This window comes from Saccoglossus kowalevskii, chromosome 1 (genome assembly GCF_978046115.1).
Source record: "Saccoglossus kowalevskii chromosome 1, keSacKowa6.1, whole genome shotgun sequence".
NCBI lineage: Eukaryota > Metazoa > Hemichordata > Enteropneusta > Harrimaniidae > Saccoglossus > Saccoglossus kowalevskii.
The window spans coordinates 42840227-42854182 of record NC_140641.1 but is presented as its reverse complement, the minus strand read 5'-3'; the positions used below and the strand labels follow the sequence as shown (position 1 = coordinate 42854182).

The following is a 13956-nucleotide window of genomic DNA, read 5'->3' as shown; positions in this document are numbered from 1 at the left end:
ATATACTCAGTAGAGTTAATTCATATGGTGGAAACTATGCTGGGCAGTCATTACTCCATTGATTATTGTGGTGAGTAACAGTATATATACTCAGTAGAGTTAATTCATATGGTGGAAACTATGCTGGGCAGTCATTACTCCATTGATTATTGTGGTGAGTAACAGTATATATACTCAGTAGAGTTAATTCATATGGTGGAAACTATGCTGGGCAGTCATTACTCCATTGATTATTGTGGTGAGTAACAGTATATATACTCAGTAGAGTTAATTCATATGGTGGAAACTATGCTGGGCAGTCATTACTCCATTGATTATTGTGGTGAGTAACAGTATATATACTCAGTAGAGTTAATTCATATGGTGGAAACTATGCTGGGCAGTCATTACTCCATTGATTATTGTGGTAAGTAACAGTATATATACTCAGTAGAGTTAATTCATATGGTGGAAACTATGCTGGGCAGTCATTACTCCATTGATTATTGTGGTAAGTAACAGTATATATACTCAGTAGAGTTAATTCATATGGTGGAAACTATGCTGGGCAGTCATTACTCCATTGATTATTGTGGTGAGTAACAGTATATATACTCAGTAGAGTTAATTCATATGGTGGAAACTATGCTGGGCAGTCATTACTCCATTGATTATTGTGGTAAGTAACAGTATATATACTCAGTAGAGTTAATTCATATGGTGGAAACTATGCTGGGCAGTCATTACTCCATTGATTATTGTGGTGAGTAACAGTATATATACTCAGTAGAGTTAATTCATATGGTGGAAACTATGCTGGGCAGTCATTACTCCATTGATTATTGTGGTAAGTAACAGTATATATACTCAGTAGAGTTAATTCATATGGTGGAAACTATGCTGGGCAGTCATTACTCCATTGATTAGTGTGGTAAGTAACAGTATATATACTCAGTAGAGTTAATTCATATGGTGGAAACTATGCTGGGCAGTCATTACTCCATTGATTATTTTGGTAAGTAACAGTATATATACTCAGTAGAGTTAATTCATATGGTGGAAACTATGCTGGGCAGTCATTACTCCATTGATTATTGTGGTGAGTAACAGTATATATACTCAGTAGAGTTAATTCATATGGTGGAAACTATGGTGGGCAGTCATTACTCCATTGATTATTGTGGTAAGTAACAGTATATATACCCAGTAGAGTTAATTCATATGGTGGAAACTATGCTGGGCAGTCATTACTCCATTGATTATTGTGGTGAGTAACAGTATATATACTCAGTAGAGTTAATTCATATGGTGGAAACTATGCTGGGCAGTCATTACTCCATTGATTATTGTGGTGAGTAACAGTATATATACTCAGTAGAGTTAATTCATATGGTGGAAACTATGCTGGGAAGTCATTACTCCATTGATTATTGTGGTGAGTAACAGTATATATACTCAGTAGAGTTAATTCATATGGTGGAAACTATGCTGGGCAGTCATTACTCCATTGATTATTGTGGTAAGTAACAGTATATATACTCAGTAGAGTTAATTCATATGGTGGAAACTATGCTGGGCAGTCATTACTCCATTGATTATTGTGGTAAGTAACAGTATATATACTCAGTAGAGTTAATTCATATGGTGGAAACTATGCTGGGCAGTCATTACTCCATTGATTATTGTGGTAAGTAACAGTATATATACTCAGTAGAGTTAATTCATATGGTGGAAACTATGCTGGGCAGTCATTACTCCATTGATTATTGTGGTAAGTAACAGTATATATACCCAGTAGAGTTAATTCATATGGTGGAAACTATGCTGGGCAGTCATTACTCCATTGATTATTGTGGTGAGTAACAGTATATATACCCAGTAGAGTTAATTCATATGGTGGAAACTATGGTGGGCAGTCATTACTCCATTGATTATTGTGGTAAGTAACAGTATATATACCCAGTAGAGTTAATTCATATGGTGGAAACTATGCTGGGCAGTCATTACTCCATTGATTATTGTGGTGAGTAACAGTATATATACTCAGTAGAGTTAATTCATATGGTGGAAACTATGCTGGGCAGTCATTACTCCATTGATTATTGTGGTGAGTAACAGTATATATACTCAGTAGAGTTAATTCATATGGTGGAAACTATGCTGGGCAGTCATTACTCCATTGATTATTGTGGTAAGTAACAGTATATATACTCAGTAGAGTTAATTCATATGGTGGAAACTACTGTAAAATGGTTAATTATTCACTGGGTTTTAATTTGGTTTATTTCGCTGACTGGAAAATGCGCTAAATTAAAACCCAGTGAATATGTAAAATTTAGCATAAAACATATTATCTAAATGATAAAACCGTGAATTTAAAACCCACTGAATATGCCTGAAATGGTAAATCAGTGAAATTTAAACCCAGTGAAAATTAGTCATTTTACAGTATGCTGGGCAGTCATTACTCCATTGATTATTGTGGTAAGTAACAGTATATATACTTAGTAGAGTTAATTCATATGGTGGAAACTATGCTGGGCAGTCATTACTCCATTGATTATTGTGGTGAGTAACAGTATATATACTCAGTAGAGTTAATTCATATGGTGGAAACTATGCTGGGCAGTCATTACTCCATTGATTATTGTGGTGAGTAACAGTATATATACCCAGTAGAGTTAATTCATATGGTGGAAACTATGCTGGGCAGTCATTACTCCATTGATTATTGTGGTGAGTAACAGTATATATACTCAGTAGAGTTAATTCATATGGTGGAAACTATGCTGGGCAGTCATTACTCCATTGATTATTGTGGTGAGTAACAGTATATATACTCAGTAGAGTTAATTCATATGGTGGAAACTATGCTGGGCAGTCATTACTCCATTGATTATTGTGGTGAGTAACAGTATATATACCCAGTAGAGTTAATTCATATGGTGGAAACTATGGTGGGCAGTCATTACTCCATTGATTATTGTGGTAAGTAACAGTATATATACTCAGTAGAGTTAATTCAGATGGTGGAAACTATGGTGGGCAGTTATTACTCCATTGATTATTGTGGTAAGTAACAGTATATATACTCAGTAGAGTTAATTCATGATGTAGATCTAATTGTATATACTGCTGGAACCAGTGATTGATCGAACACTCTTCTATTTTTCTGTTCAGTTTATACTCATAATGATAGGTATTGGATATGTACCAATTTACCTGGGTGACTATGTTTATCCAAGTTGGGCTGAAGCTATTGGTTGGATCATTGCCTCTTCATCTGTTGCTATGATACCATTATGGATGGTTGTGGAGTATTTCACATCATCTGAGGGCGACACTTTTGTAAAGGTGAGTATCAATTATTAAGCTCTCCTGGTTCCAGAAAGTGAACCAGCGAATTAAAGTTGCATTCTTGCTTTGTATGATGTGCAGAAAACCTCTCATTGACCCCTGTAATATAAAATATTGTATCCTACGTACCCAGGGGTAATCATGTAATAGTTTAGAGTAACTACTATCATGTAGTAGCATACATGCACATCATGTTTGGTTTGGTAATTTAGCAGAATGACATTCAGTGCCGACTTGCTTTATTGCAGATTTTATTCAGTGCAGTCTTGATTCAGTGCTGGCTTGCTTCAGTGCCGGTCTGATTCAGTGCCAGCTTGCTTCAGTGCCGGCCTACTTCAGTGCCGGCCTGCTTCAGTGCCAGCTTGACTTAGTGCCGGCTTGCTTCAGTGCTGGCACTGACTTAGTGCCGGCTTGCTTCAGTGCCTGACTTAGTGCCGGCTTGCTTCAGTGCCAGCTTGCTTCAGTGCCGGCCTGACTCAGTGCCGGCCTGACTCAGTGCCGGCTTGACTCAGTGCAGGGTAGCTTTAGTGCGGGCTTGATTGAGTGTCAACTTGCTTCAGTGCCGGCTTGATTTAGTGCTGGCTTGATTCAGTGCGGGCTTGATTGAGTGTCAACTTGCTTCAGTGCCGGCTTGATTTAGTGCTGGCTTGATTCGGATTCGGTGTCAGCTTGCTTCAGTGCCTGCTTGATTCAGTGCTCCGATATTTCAAGATTTGTTACCAAGGCAATTAATTTTATAATTTTTATGGTGATCGCAATCAAGGGGAAAGTAGGTGTACTGCAGATAATACCAAATTGAAATAAAATTTCATTGCTATTATAATTATTGTAAATAAAGGTGTTGATATATATTTACCTAAATGCTTCTTTATAAATACTGTGTATCAAATTTACTTATAATAAACAAAAAAACACAATAGAATCAGGATTGAACATTATTTTTCATAGTGATACATCTATACTGCTCACTATTCTGCAGAGTGATACATCTACAGTACTCATTTCACCCAACCTTCCACTTTTACTGCTTTTTAATCAACGCGCTTATCGCTTAATTTTCGACTGCACGGTCTTGTCAGAAACCGACCGCGATTGCTTTTTATTTGCTCGCTCGCTCATTTAAAACACCAACCGCTCGCCCAAACATGGTGGTTTTGATAGTAAAAATGTGAAAATACAACTAGTATTAACTATTATTCAAATCTAATAGTTGTATGAAGCAACTGAACTGCAACTTCTTGTTACATGATTTGGGTGCTTCTTGTATATGTAATATTTTATTTTATTTTATTTTAAGGAGACAGTTACGTGAAGAATACATACCTAACTCCTTTTGACAGAGCGGGGAAATGGGGAAAATATTATTGATTAATTTCAAAAATTACGATACTAAACCACGTCGGTTCACAGGCTGGTAAAAACTCCACAAATATACCAATTGTCAAGTGAAGGAGGGCAATTTCCAACAAATCTGTGCTAGAGCAAAATACTATTCGCTTCTCCATACCCATATGATCAAACATATGCACATGCATTTGTTCATGGTCTGATTCAAGATAGCCAAATGGCATTTGTGTGCTGACAAATTTGGTTTAAATGGCCAACTGACTGCCATTTTGTTTCATGCAAGTCTTTATCCATTAATTTTACATGCCAGACTGGTCAGTTCAAACTTCACAAACACACATTTTTATCACTATTAAATCTCAAGAGCCTGACTGCATGGCGGTCATATTTGGTTTAAACAAATGCAGTTTATCAGATATGTCATACATGGCAGGACTAATCAAGTTTAAACTACACACATTACATTACGGATATCACACATATTGCTTTGTTACAAAGGCAACACATAATATTATCTTTGAATGTTTTTGTTGGAGTTTGACTGGCAGCCATTTTGTTTTATTGTTCTCTTTATGTAATACTTGATCAGTTTTGTTTAAATTCTGTATAATGAAAGGACAGAATGTTTTTATGTGCATGCCAATTTATTAATTCAATGTCTGGTTAATAACCTTCTTCCTTCGTGTTCTGCCAATTACAAGCTGGTACAATGCATTGACAAAAGACTTGTTTTCATTACAGCGTGTGCAGTCATTGATTAAGCCAACTGATGACTGGGGACCAGCACTTGAACAGTTTCGTACTGGTCGCTACGCATTGAAGGCATCCTCAAATAAGATTGAACTTCAAGAAAAAAATCAACCATTAATGTCTGTTGATATGTAGACAACAGTTTGTGATTCATCTATTCATCAGTTATTATTTGAATTAATAGATGTAGTAAATTTTGAATGTTTTAAGAGAAAGTCACATGATATGACCTATATTAGGTTTCCTATAGCTTTATGTTTTATGTAATTTTATTGTTTCCAGAAAATTCATGACACTTGGTTACTATTTTTTTTTTAATTAGTGAGCCCTTGTTCTAAAGGGATGTAGCAATTAAATAAATTCAAGTTGGTTTTATTAATTTTTTTAATTTATTTTTTGATTTTAATGGTAAAATTTTAATAATTAGCACAAATTTTGTTGCAGAGACTCTGTTTACATATAATGCTTATTTTTCAGGTAAAAATATAATAGGTTCCTGTTGTATTTTTGCTTGCCTTCACTTTGTATCTGGACCATAGACCTTGAAATGTAAAGTGAATAATACATTAGGTGCCTTTAATGCATATCATTTGGCACCACCTGTGTACAATTAAAATCCACCAGCGTATTGAATGTACATTATTCTGTGTGATTTGCAGAATATGAAATGCAAGATTCTTTTATCCAGAACAAATTTTTTTTTTTTCCCCAAATATTTTGGATTTTTAAAAAAAGACCTTCATTTCTTTAAAAAACAAATCTTAATCTATAAAATCTTAACTAAAGAATTGATCACATTATTTGGGTGCTTGAGATTTTCATATCATTCTGTCTCTCCACATTTAAGATAACTAAAAAAAGTTTTGAGGTTATGTAGGCGATGCAGCAATGCATATAGCTTTGAGGTTATGTGGGCGATGCAGCAATGCATATAGCTTTGAGGTTATGTAGGCGATGCAGCAATGCATATAGCTTTGAGGTTATGTGGGCGATGCAGCAATGCATATAGCTTTGAGGTTATGTAGGCGATGCAGCAATGCATATAGCTTTGAGGTTATGTAGGCGATGCAGCAATGCATATAGCTTTGAGGTTATGTAGGCAATGTAGCAATGCATATAGCTGAGGTTATGTAGGCGATGCAGCAATGCATATAGCTTTGAGGTTATGTGGGCAATGCAGCAATGCATATAGCTTTGAGGTTATGTAGGCGATGCAGCAATGCATATATAGCTTTGAGGTTATGTAGGCGATGCAGCAATGCATATAGCTTTGAGGTTGTGCAGGCAATGTAGCAATGCATATAGCTTTGAGGTTATGTAGGCGATGCAGCAATGCATATAGCTTTGAGGTTATGTAGGCGATGCAGCAATGCATATAGCTTTGAGGTTGTGCAGGCAATGTAGCAATGCATATAGCTTTGAGGTTATGTAGGCGATGCAGCAATGCATATAGCTTTGAGGTTATGTAGGCAATGTAGCAATGCATATAGCTTTGAGGTTATGTGGGCGATGCAGCAATGCATATAGCTTTGAGGTTATGTAGGCAATGTAGCAATGCATATAGCTTTGAGGTTATGTAGGCGATGCAACAATGCATATAGCTTTGAGGTTATGTAGGCGATGCAGCAATGCATATAGCTTTGAGGTTATGTAGGCAATGTAGCAATGCATATAGCTTTGAGGTTATGTAGGCGATGCAACAATGCATATAGCTTTGAGGTTATGTAGGCGATGCAGCAATGCATATAGCTTTGAGGTTATGTAGGCAATGTAGCAATGCATATAGCTTTGAGGTTATGTAGGCGATGCAACAATGCATATAGCTTTGAGGTTATGTAGGCAATGTAGCAATGCATATAGCTTTGAGGTTATGTAGGCGATGCAGCAATGCATATATAGCTTTGAGGTTATGTGAGCGATGCAGCAATGCATATAGCTTTAGGTTATGTAGGCGATGCAGCAATGCATATATAGCTTTGAGGTTATGTAGGCGATGCAGCAATGCATATAGCTTTAGGTTATGTAGGCGATGCAGCAATGCATATAGCTTTGAGGTTATGTAGGCAATGCATATAGCTTTGAGGTTATGTAGGCGATGCAGCAATGCATATAGCTTTAGGTTATGTAGGCGATGCAGCAATGCATATAGCTTTGAGGTTATGTAGGCAATGCAGCAATGCATATAGCTTTGAGGTTATGTAGGCAATGTAGCAATGCATATAGTTTTGAGGTTATGTAGGCGATGCAGCAATGCATATAGCTTTGAGGTTATGTAGGCGATGCAGCAATGCATATAGCTTTGAGGTTATGTAGGCGATGTAGCAATGCATATAGCTTTGAGGTTATGTAGGCGATGCAGCAATGCATATAGCTTTGAGGTTATGTAGGCGATGTAGCAATGCATATAGCTTTGAGGTTATGTAGGCGATGCAGCAATGCATATAGCTTTGAGGTTATGTAGGCGATGCAGCAATGCATATAGCTTTGAGGTCGTGTAGGCAATGCAGCAATGCATATAGCTTTGAGGTTATGTAGGCAATGGAAAAATGCATATAGCTTTGAGATTATGTAGGCGATGCAGCAATGCATATAGCTTTGAGGTTATGTAGGCGATGCAGCAATGCATATAGCTTTGAGGTTATGTAGGCAATGGAAAAATGCATATAGCTTTGAGATTATGTAGGCGATGCAGCAATGCATATAGCTTTGAGGTTATGTAGGCGATGCAGCAATGCATATAGCTTTGAGGTTATGTAGGCGATGCAGCAATGCATATAGCTTTGAGGTTATGTAGGCGATGTAGCAATGCATATAGCTTTGAGGTTATGTAGGCAATGCAGCAATGCATATAGCTTTGAGGTTATGTAGGCGATGCAGCAATGCATATAGCTTTGAGGTTATGTAGGCGATGCAGCAATGCATATAGCTTTGAGGTTATGTAGGCGATGCAGCAATGCATATAGCTTTGAGGTTATGTAGGCAATGGAAAAATGCATATAGCTTTGAGGTTATGTAGGCAATGCAGCAATGCATATAGCTTTGAGGTTATGTAGGCGATGCAGCAATGCATATAGCTTTGAGGTTATGTAGGCGATGCAGCAATGCATATAGCTTTGAGGTTATGTAGGCGATGCAACAATGCATATAGCTTTGAGGTTATGTAGGCAATGGAAAAATGCATATAGCTTTGAGATTATGTAGGCGATGCAGCAATGCATATAGCTTTGAGGTTATGTAGGCGATGCAGCAATGCATATAGCTTTGAGGTTATGTAGGCGATGCAGCAATGCATATAGCTTTGAGGTTATGTAGGCAATGTAGCAATGCATATAGCTTTAGGTTATGTAGGCGATGCAGCAATGCATATAGCTTTGAGGTTATGTGGGCGATGCAGCAATGCATATAGCTTTGAGGTTATGTGGGCGATGCAGCAATGCATATAGCTTTGAGGTTATGTAGGCGATGCAGCAATGCATATAGCTTTGAGGTTATGTAGGCGATGCAGCAATGCATACAGCTTTGAGGTTATGTAGGCGATGCAGCAATGCATATAGCTTTGAGGTTATGTAGGCGATGCAGCAATGCATATAGCTTTGAGGTTATGTAGGCGATGTAGCAATGCATATAGCTTTGAGGTTATGTAGGCGATGCAGCAATGCATATAGCTTTGAGGTTATGTAGGCGATGCAGCAATGCATATAGCTTTGAGGTTATGTAGGCGATGCAGCAATGCATATAGCTTTGAGGTTATGTAGGCGATGCAGCAATGCATATAGCTTTGAGGTTATGTAGGCGATGCAGCAATGCATATAGCTTTGAGGTTATGTAGGCGATGCAGCAATGCATATAGCTTTGAGGTTATGTAGGCGATGCAGCAATGCATATAGCTGAGGTTATGTGGGCGATGCAGCAATGCATATAGCTTTGAGGTTATGTAGGCGATGCAGCAATGCATATAGCTTTGAGGTTATGTAGGCGATGCAGCAATGCATATAGCTTTGAGGTTATGTAGGCGATGCAGCAATGCATATAGCTTTGAGGTTATGTAGGCGATGCAGCAATGCATATAGCTTTGAGGTTATGTAGGCGATGTAGCAATGCATATAGCTTTGAGGTTATGTAGGCGATGCAGCAATGCATATAGCTTTGAGGTTATGTAGGCAATGGAAAAATGCATATAGCTTTGAGGTTATGTAGGCGATGCAGCAATACATATAGCTTTGAGGTTATGTAGGCAATGGAAAAATGCATATAGCTTTGAGGTTATGTAGGCGATGCAGCAATGCATATAGCTTTGAGGTTATGTAGGCAATGGAAAAATGCATATAGCTTTGAGGTCGTGTAGGCGATGCAGCAATGCATATAGCTTTGAGGTTATGTAGGCGATGTAGCAATGCATATAGCTTTGAGGTTATGTAGGCGATGCAGCAATGCATATAGCTTTGAGGTTATGTAGGCAATGGAAAAATGCATATAGCTTTGAGGTTATGTAGGCGATGCAGCAATACATATAGCTTTGAGGTTATGTAGGCGATGCAGCAATGCATATAGCTTTGAGGCTATGTAGGCGATGTAGCAATGCATATAGCTTTGAGGTTATGTAGGCGATGCAGCAATGCATATAGCTTTGAGGTCGTGTAGGCGATGCAGCAATGCATATAGCTTTGAGGTTATGTAGGCGATGCAGCAATGCATATAGCTTTGAGGTTATGTAGGCGATGCAGCAATGCATATAGCTTTGAGGTTATGTAGGCGATGCAGCAATGCATATAGCTTTGAGGTTATGTGGGCGATGCAGCAATACATATAGCTTTGAGGTTATGTAGGCGATGCAGCAATGCATATAGCTTTGAGGTTATGTAGGCGATGCAGCAATGCATATAGCTTTGAGGTTATGTAGGCGATGCAGCAATGCATATAGCTGAGGTTATGTAGGCGATGCAGCAATGCATATAGCTTTGAGGTTATGTAGGCGATGTAGCAATGCATATAGTTTTGAGGTTATGTAGGCGATGCAGCAATGCATATAGCTTTGAGGTTATGTAGGCGATGCAGCAATGCATATAGCTTTGAGGTTATGTGGGCGATGCAGCAATGCATATAGCTTTGAGGTTATGTAGGCGATGCAGCAATGCATATAGCTTTGAGGTTATGTAGGCGATGCAGCAATGCATATAGCTTTGAGGTTATGTAGGCGATGCAGCAATGCAGCAATGCATATAGCTTTGAGGTTATGTAGGCGATGCAGCAATGCATATACAAAATGTAGCTTTGAGTATAGTGAAATTTATTTTTACTGATTCCAAAAGAAATCTTGCTTGTTTTATTTTTCGTAAAAACAGATTTTTCAAATTTTTTCATACACCAAATATGTGTAAAACCAATTTTGAAATTGTTCAGTATAATATAAGATGGATATTTCCTATCCTCAGTTGATCATCAGTTTTGTGGATTTCTGTAGATTTATTACAATGTACAATAGTGGCTTGTCATTTATTTATTTTCTAGGAAGATTATTCAATGAAGATTTGACAATATAACACATTGCCTGCTGAATGGTACATAGCAGTATAAACAGGCCATGTGTTGAATTGCAAGTAGCAAACATCAAAGTCATTCCAAGCTTATTTACTTATTTTGTTGGCATATACTGGCCCACTGCCTTCACTTACATACTTGTATGTACACTGTAATCTGTACTTTCCATCTATATGGCCATAATTTCTAAAGAAACAAATCTATTGTTGGATGCATATTTTCATGATGGTTGACTACCATCATTATGCCTTCACTTCATTACTTCCTAACAGCTCTTTTTTGATCTATATTTTTCCAGAAGTATATGCAAACACAAGCATGACATTGGTGATGTTTTTTTCACTGGACATAATTAATTGTTGGCACATCAATTTAATATTTTAACATTTTTATTTGACTGGCCTGTAAAGAAAAAAAAATAATGATATTCAGGGTTAGCTTATCTGTCTGGTATTATCGTTAAAAATTATTTTTTTCCAAGTATCTTTCCCAAACTTGTATTCATTGTCAATCAATGTATAATCATGGCGCATATTTACCGTTGGTTTTAAAATCACAGGTTTGCTTGATCATGCTCACTGTATTTTAAATTCTATTGCAATTTTATTTGCTCGCATGGATTTAATTTCTCAGACAATAACAAATTGAAACCTATTGAATAATTAATTCGCCTTGAGATTAACACAGTTTAGGTAATATTATGCTTCATTCTTTACAGATATTTTTTTTAAGTACACAGAGATGTGCAAACTGATTTTAATGGGAACAAATATAACACTGAAACTTACCTCATTTTTTGACTCCAGTGTGTAAAGCACACAATGGGAGTCTTCGCAGTTACCTTGTCTGTATGTATGTGTGTGTGTGTGTGTGTGTGTGTGTGTGTACTTGGATTGCTATATGTTGCGAGGACAAAAATTCAGATATATAGCTACTTCCGAGGACATACACACCTTCCGAGGACCTTTTTCATAGTCCTCGGAAAACATAATTTATATTAATAGTTAATTCGATTATTAATACGTTTTGCGTAGCTTAGGTTTAGTATCGGGGGAAGGTATGGTTCACGTTATTAGTCCCCGTTCGGACGCAGTCCGAAAACGGGGACTTATGTTTTGCCCTGTGTGCGTCCGTGCGTCCGTGCGTCCGTGATCACCTGTATCTCGAACATGCATGGACCGATTGAGTTCAAACTTCACTCATACATCACACATTATATGGGACATATGCACATGCATTTTTTTCATGATCCGATTAACGATAGCCGAATAGCGGCCATTTTAAGGCCGAAAATGCATCAAAATCGCACATTTTCACCATTCCGGACCCGGATCTCAGTTATGCATGGACGGATATTGTTCAAATTTGGTACATACATTAAACATAATAGGACCTTGATGCACGTCATTTTTTTTTTTGGATCGGGTTCGAAATGGCCGACTGGCGGCCATTTTGTTTTAAAGAATTCAGTTCTGGATCCGTATCTGAGACATGCTTGGATTGATCGAGTTCAAACTTCACACACACAAGGTACATCATGTCACAAATATGTATGTGCATTTGTTTCATGATCTCATTAACGATAGCCAAATGGCGGCCGCTTTAAGGCCGAAAATGCATTGAAATCGCACATTTTCACCATTCCGGACCCGGATCTCAGTTATGCATGGACGGATTTCATTCAAATTTGGTACATACATTAAACATAATAGGACCTTGATGCACGTCATTTTTTTTTCCGGATCAAGTTCGAAATAGCCGACTGGCGGCCATTTTGTTTTAAAGAATTCAGTTCTGGATCCGTATCCGAGACATGTCTGGATTGATCGAGTTCAAACTTCACACACACAAGGTACATCATGTCACAAATATGTATGTGTATTTGTTTCATGATCTCATTAACGATAGCCAAATGGTGGCCGCTTTAAGGCCGAAAATGCATTGAAATTGCACATTTTCACCATTCCGGACCCGGATCTCAGTTATGCATGGACGGATTGCATTCAAATTTGGTACATACATTAAACATAATAGGACCTTGATGCACGTCATTTTTTTTTTCGGATCAAGTTCGAAATGGCCGACTGGCGGCCATTTTGTTTTAAAGAATTCAGTTCTGGATCCGTATCCGAGACATGCTTGGATTGATCGAGTTCAAACTTCACACACACAAGGTACATCATGTCACAAATATGTATGTGCATTTGTTTCATGATCTCATTAACGATAGCCAAATGGCGGCCGCTTTAAGGCCGAAAATGCATTGAAATCGCACATTTTCACCATTCCGGACCCGTATCTCAGTTATGCATGGATGGATTTTGTTCAAATTTGGTACATACATTAAACATAATAGGACCTTGATGCACGTCTTTTTTTTTTTCGGATCAAGTTCGAAATGGCCGACTGGCGGCCTTTTTGTTTTAAAGAATTCACTTCTGGATCCGTATCCAAGACATGTCTGGATTGATCAAGTTCAAACTTCACACACACATGGTACATCATGTCACAAATAGATATGTGCCTTTGTTTCATGATCTGCTTAACAATAGCGAAATGATGGCCATTTTAAGGCCGAAAATGCATCAAAATCACGTATTTTCACAATTCCAGAACCGGATCTCAGTCATGCATGGATGGATTTTGTTCAGATTTAGCACAATGTGTTGTACATATGCAGGTGCATTTCGGTCATGATCTGCTTTGAATGTATATGTCACTCAAATATGAACGGAACGGGGACGTGTCATTGACAATGACTTGTATTAATATTAATATAATTATACCATACCTTACCCTGATACTAAACCTAAGCTTTGCAAACATTTCTATGTTCAGTCACGGGATATTCAACTCTTGTTTAATTAAACTTGATTAAAATGCAATTCTCCATTGTATTGCATTGTAATTGAGTTTAATTAAACTCCAATTAAAACGCAACCCTATATAGGAACGCGTTTTAATCGAGTTCATATCGCAACTATA

General features: G+C 37.6%; 1 protein-coding gene and 1 long non-coding RNA gene across 2 annotated transcripts in view; both read left to right on the top strand.

Moving 5' to 3' along the window:
• LOC100373142 (sodium- and chloride-dependent glycine transporter 1-like) overlaps nucleotides 1-5812 on the top strand; it is a 50698-nt gene extending 44886 nt beyond the window's left edge. The window contains exons 13-14 of the mRNA XM_085496440.1: nucleotides 3160-3333; nucleotides 5425-5812. Coding sequence (XP_085352566.1) covers nucleotides 3160-3333; nucleotides 5425-5568 — 318 coding nt within the window. The 3' untranslated portion in view covers nucleotides 5569-5812. The remainder of the gene's footprint in view (nucleotides 1-3159; nucleotides 3334-5424) is intronic.
• An 819-nt stretch (nucleotides 5813-6631) lies between these two features.
• On the top strand, nucleotides 6632-8609 carry LOC146750905 (uncharacterized). The gene is made up of 2 exons (XR_014928832.1): nucleotides 6632-6967; nucleotides 7664-8609. It is a non-coding gene; the product is annotated as an uncharacterized LOC146750905 (long non-coding RNA).
• Nucleotides 8610-13956: the final 5347 nt, after the last annotated feature.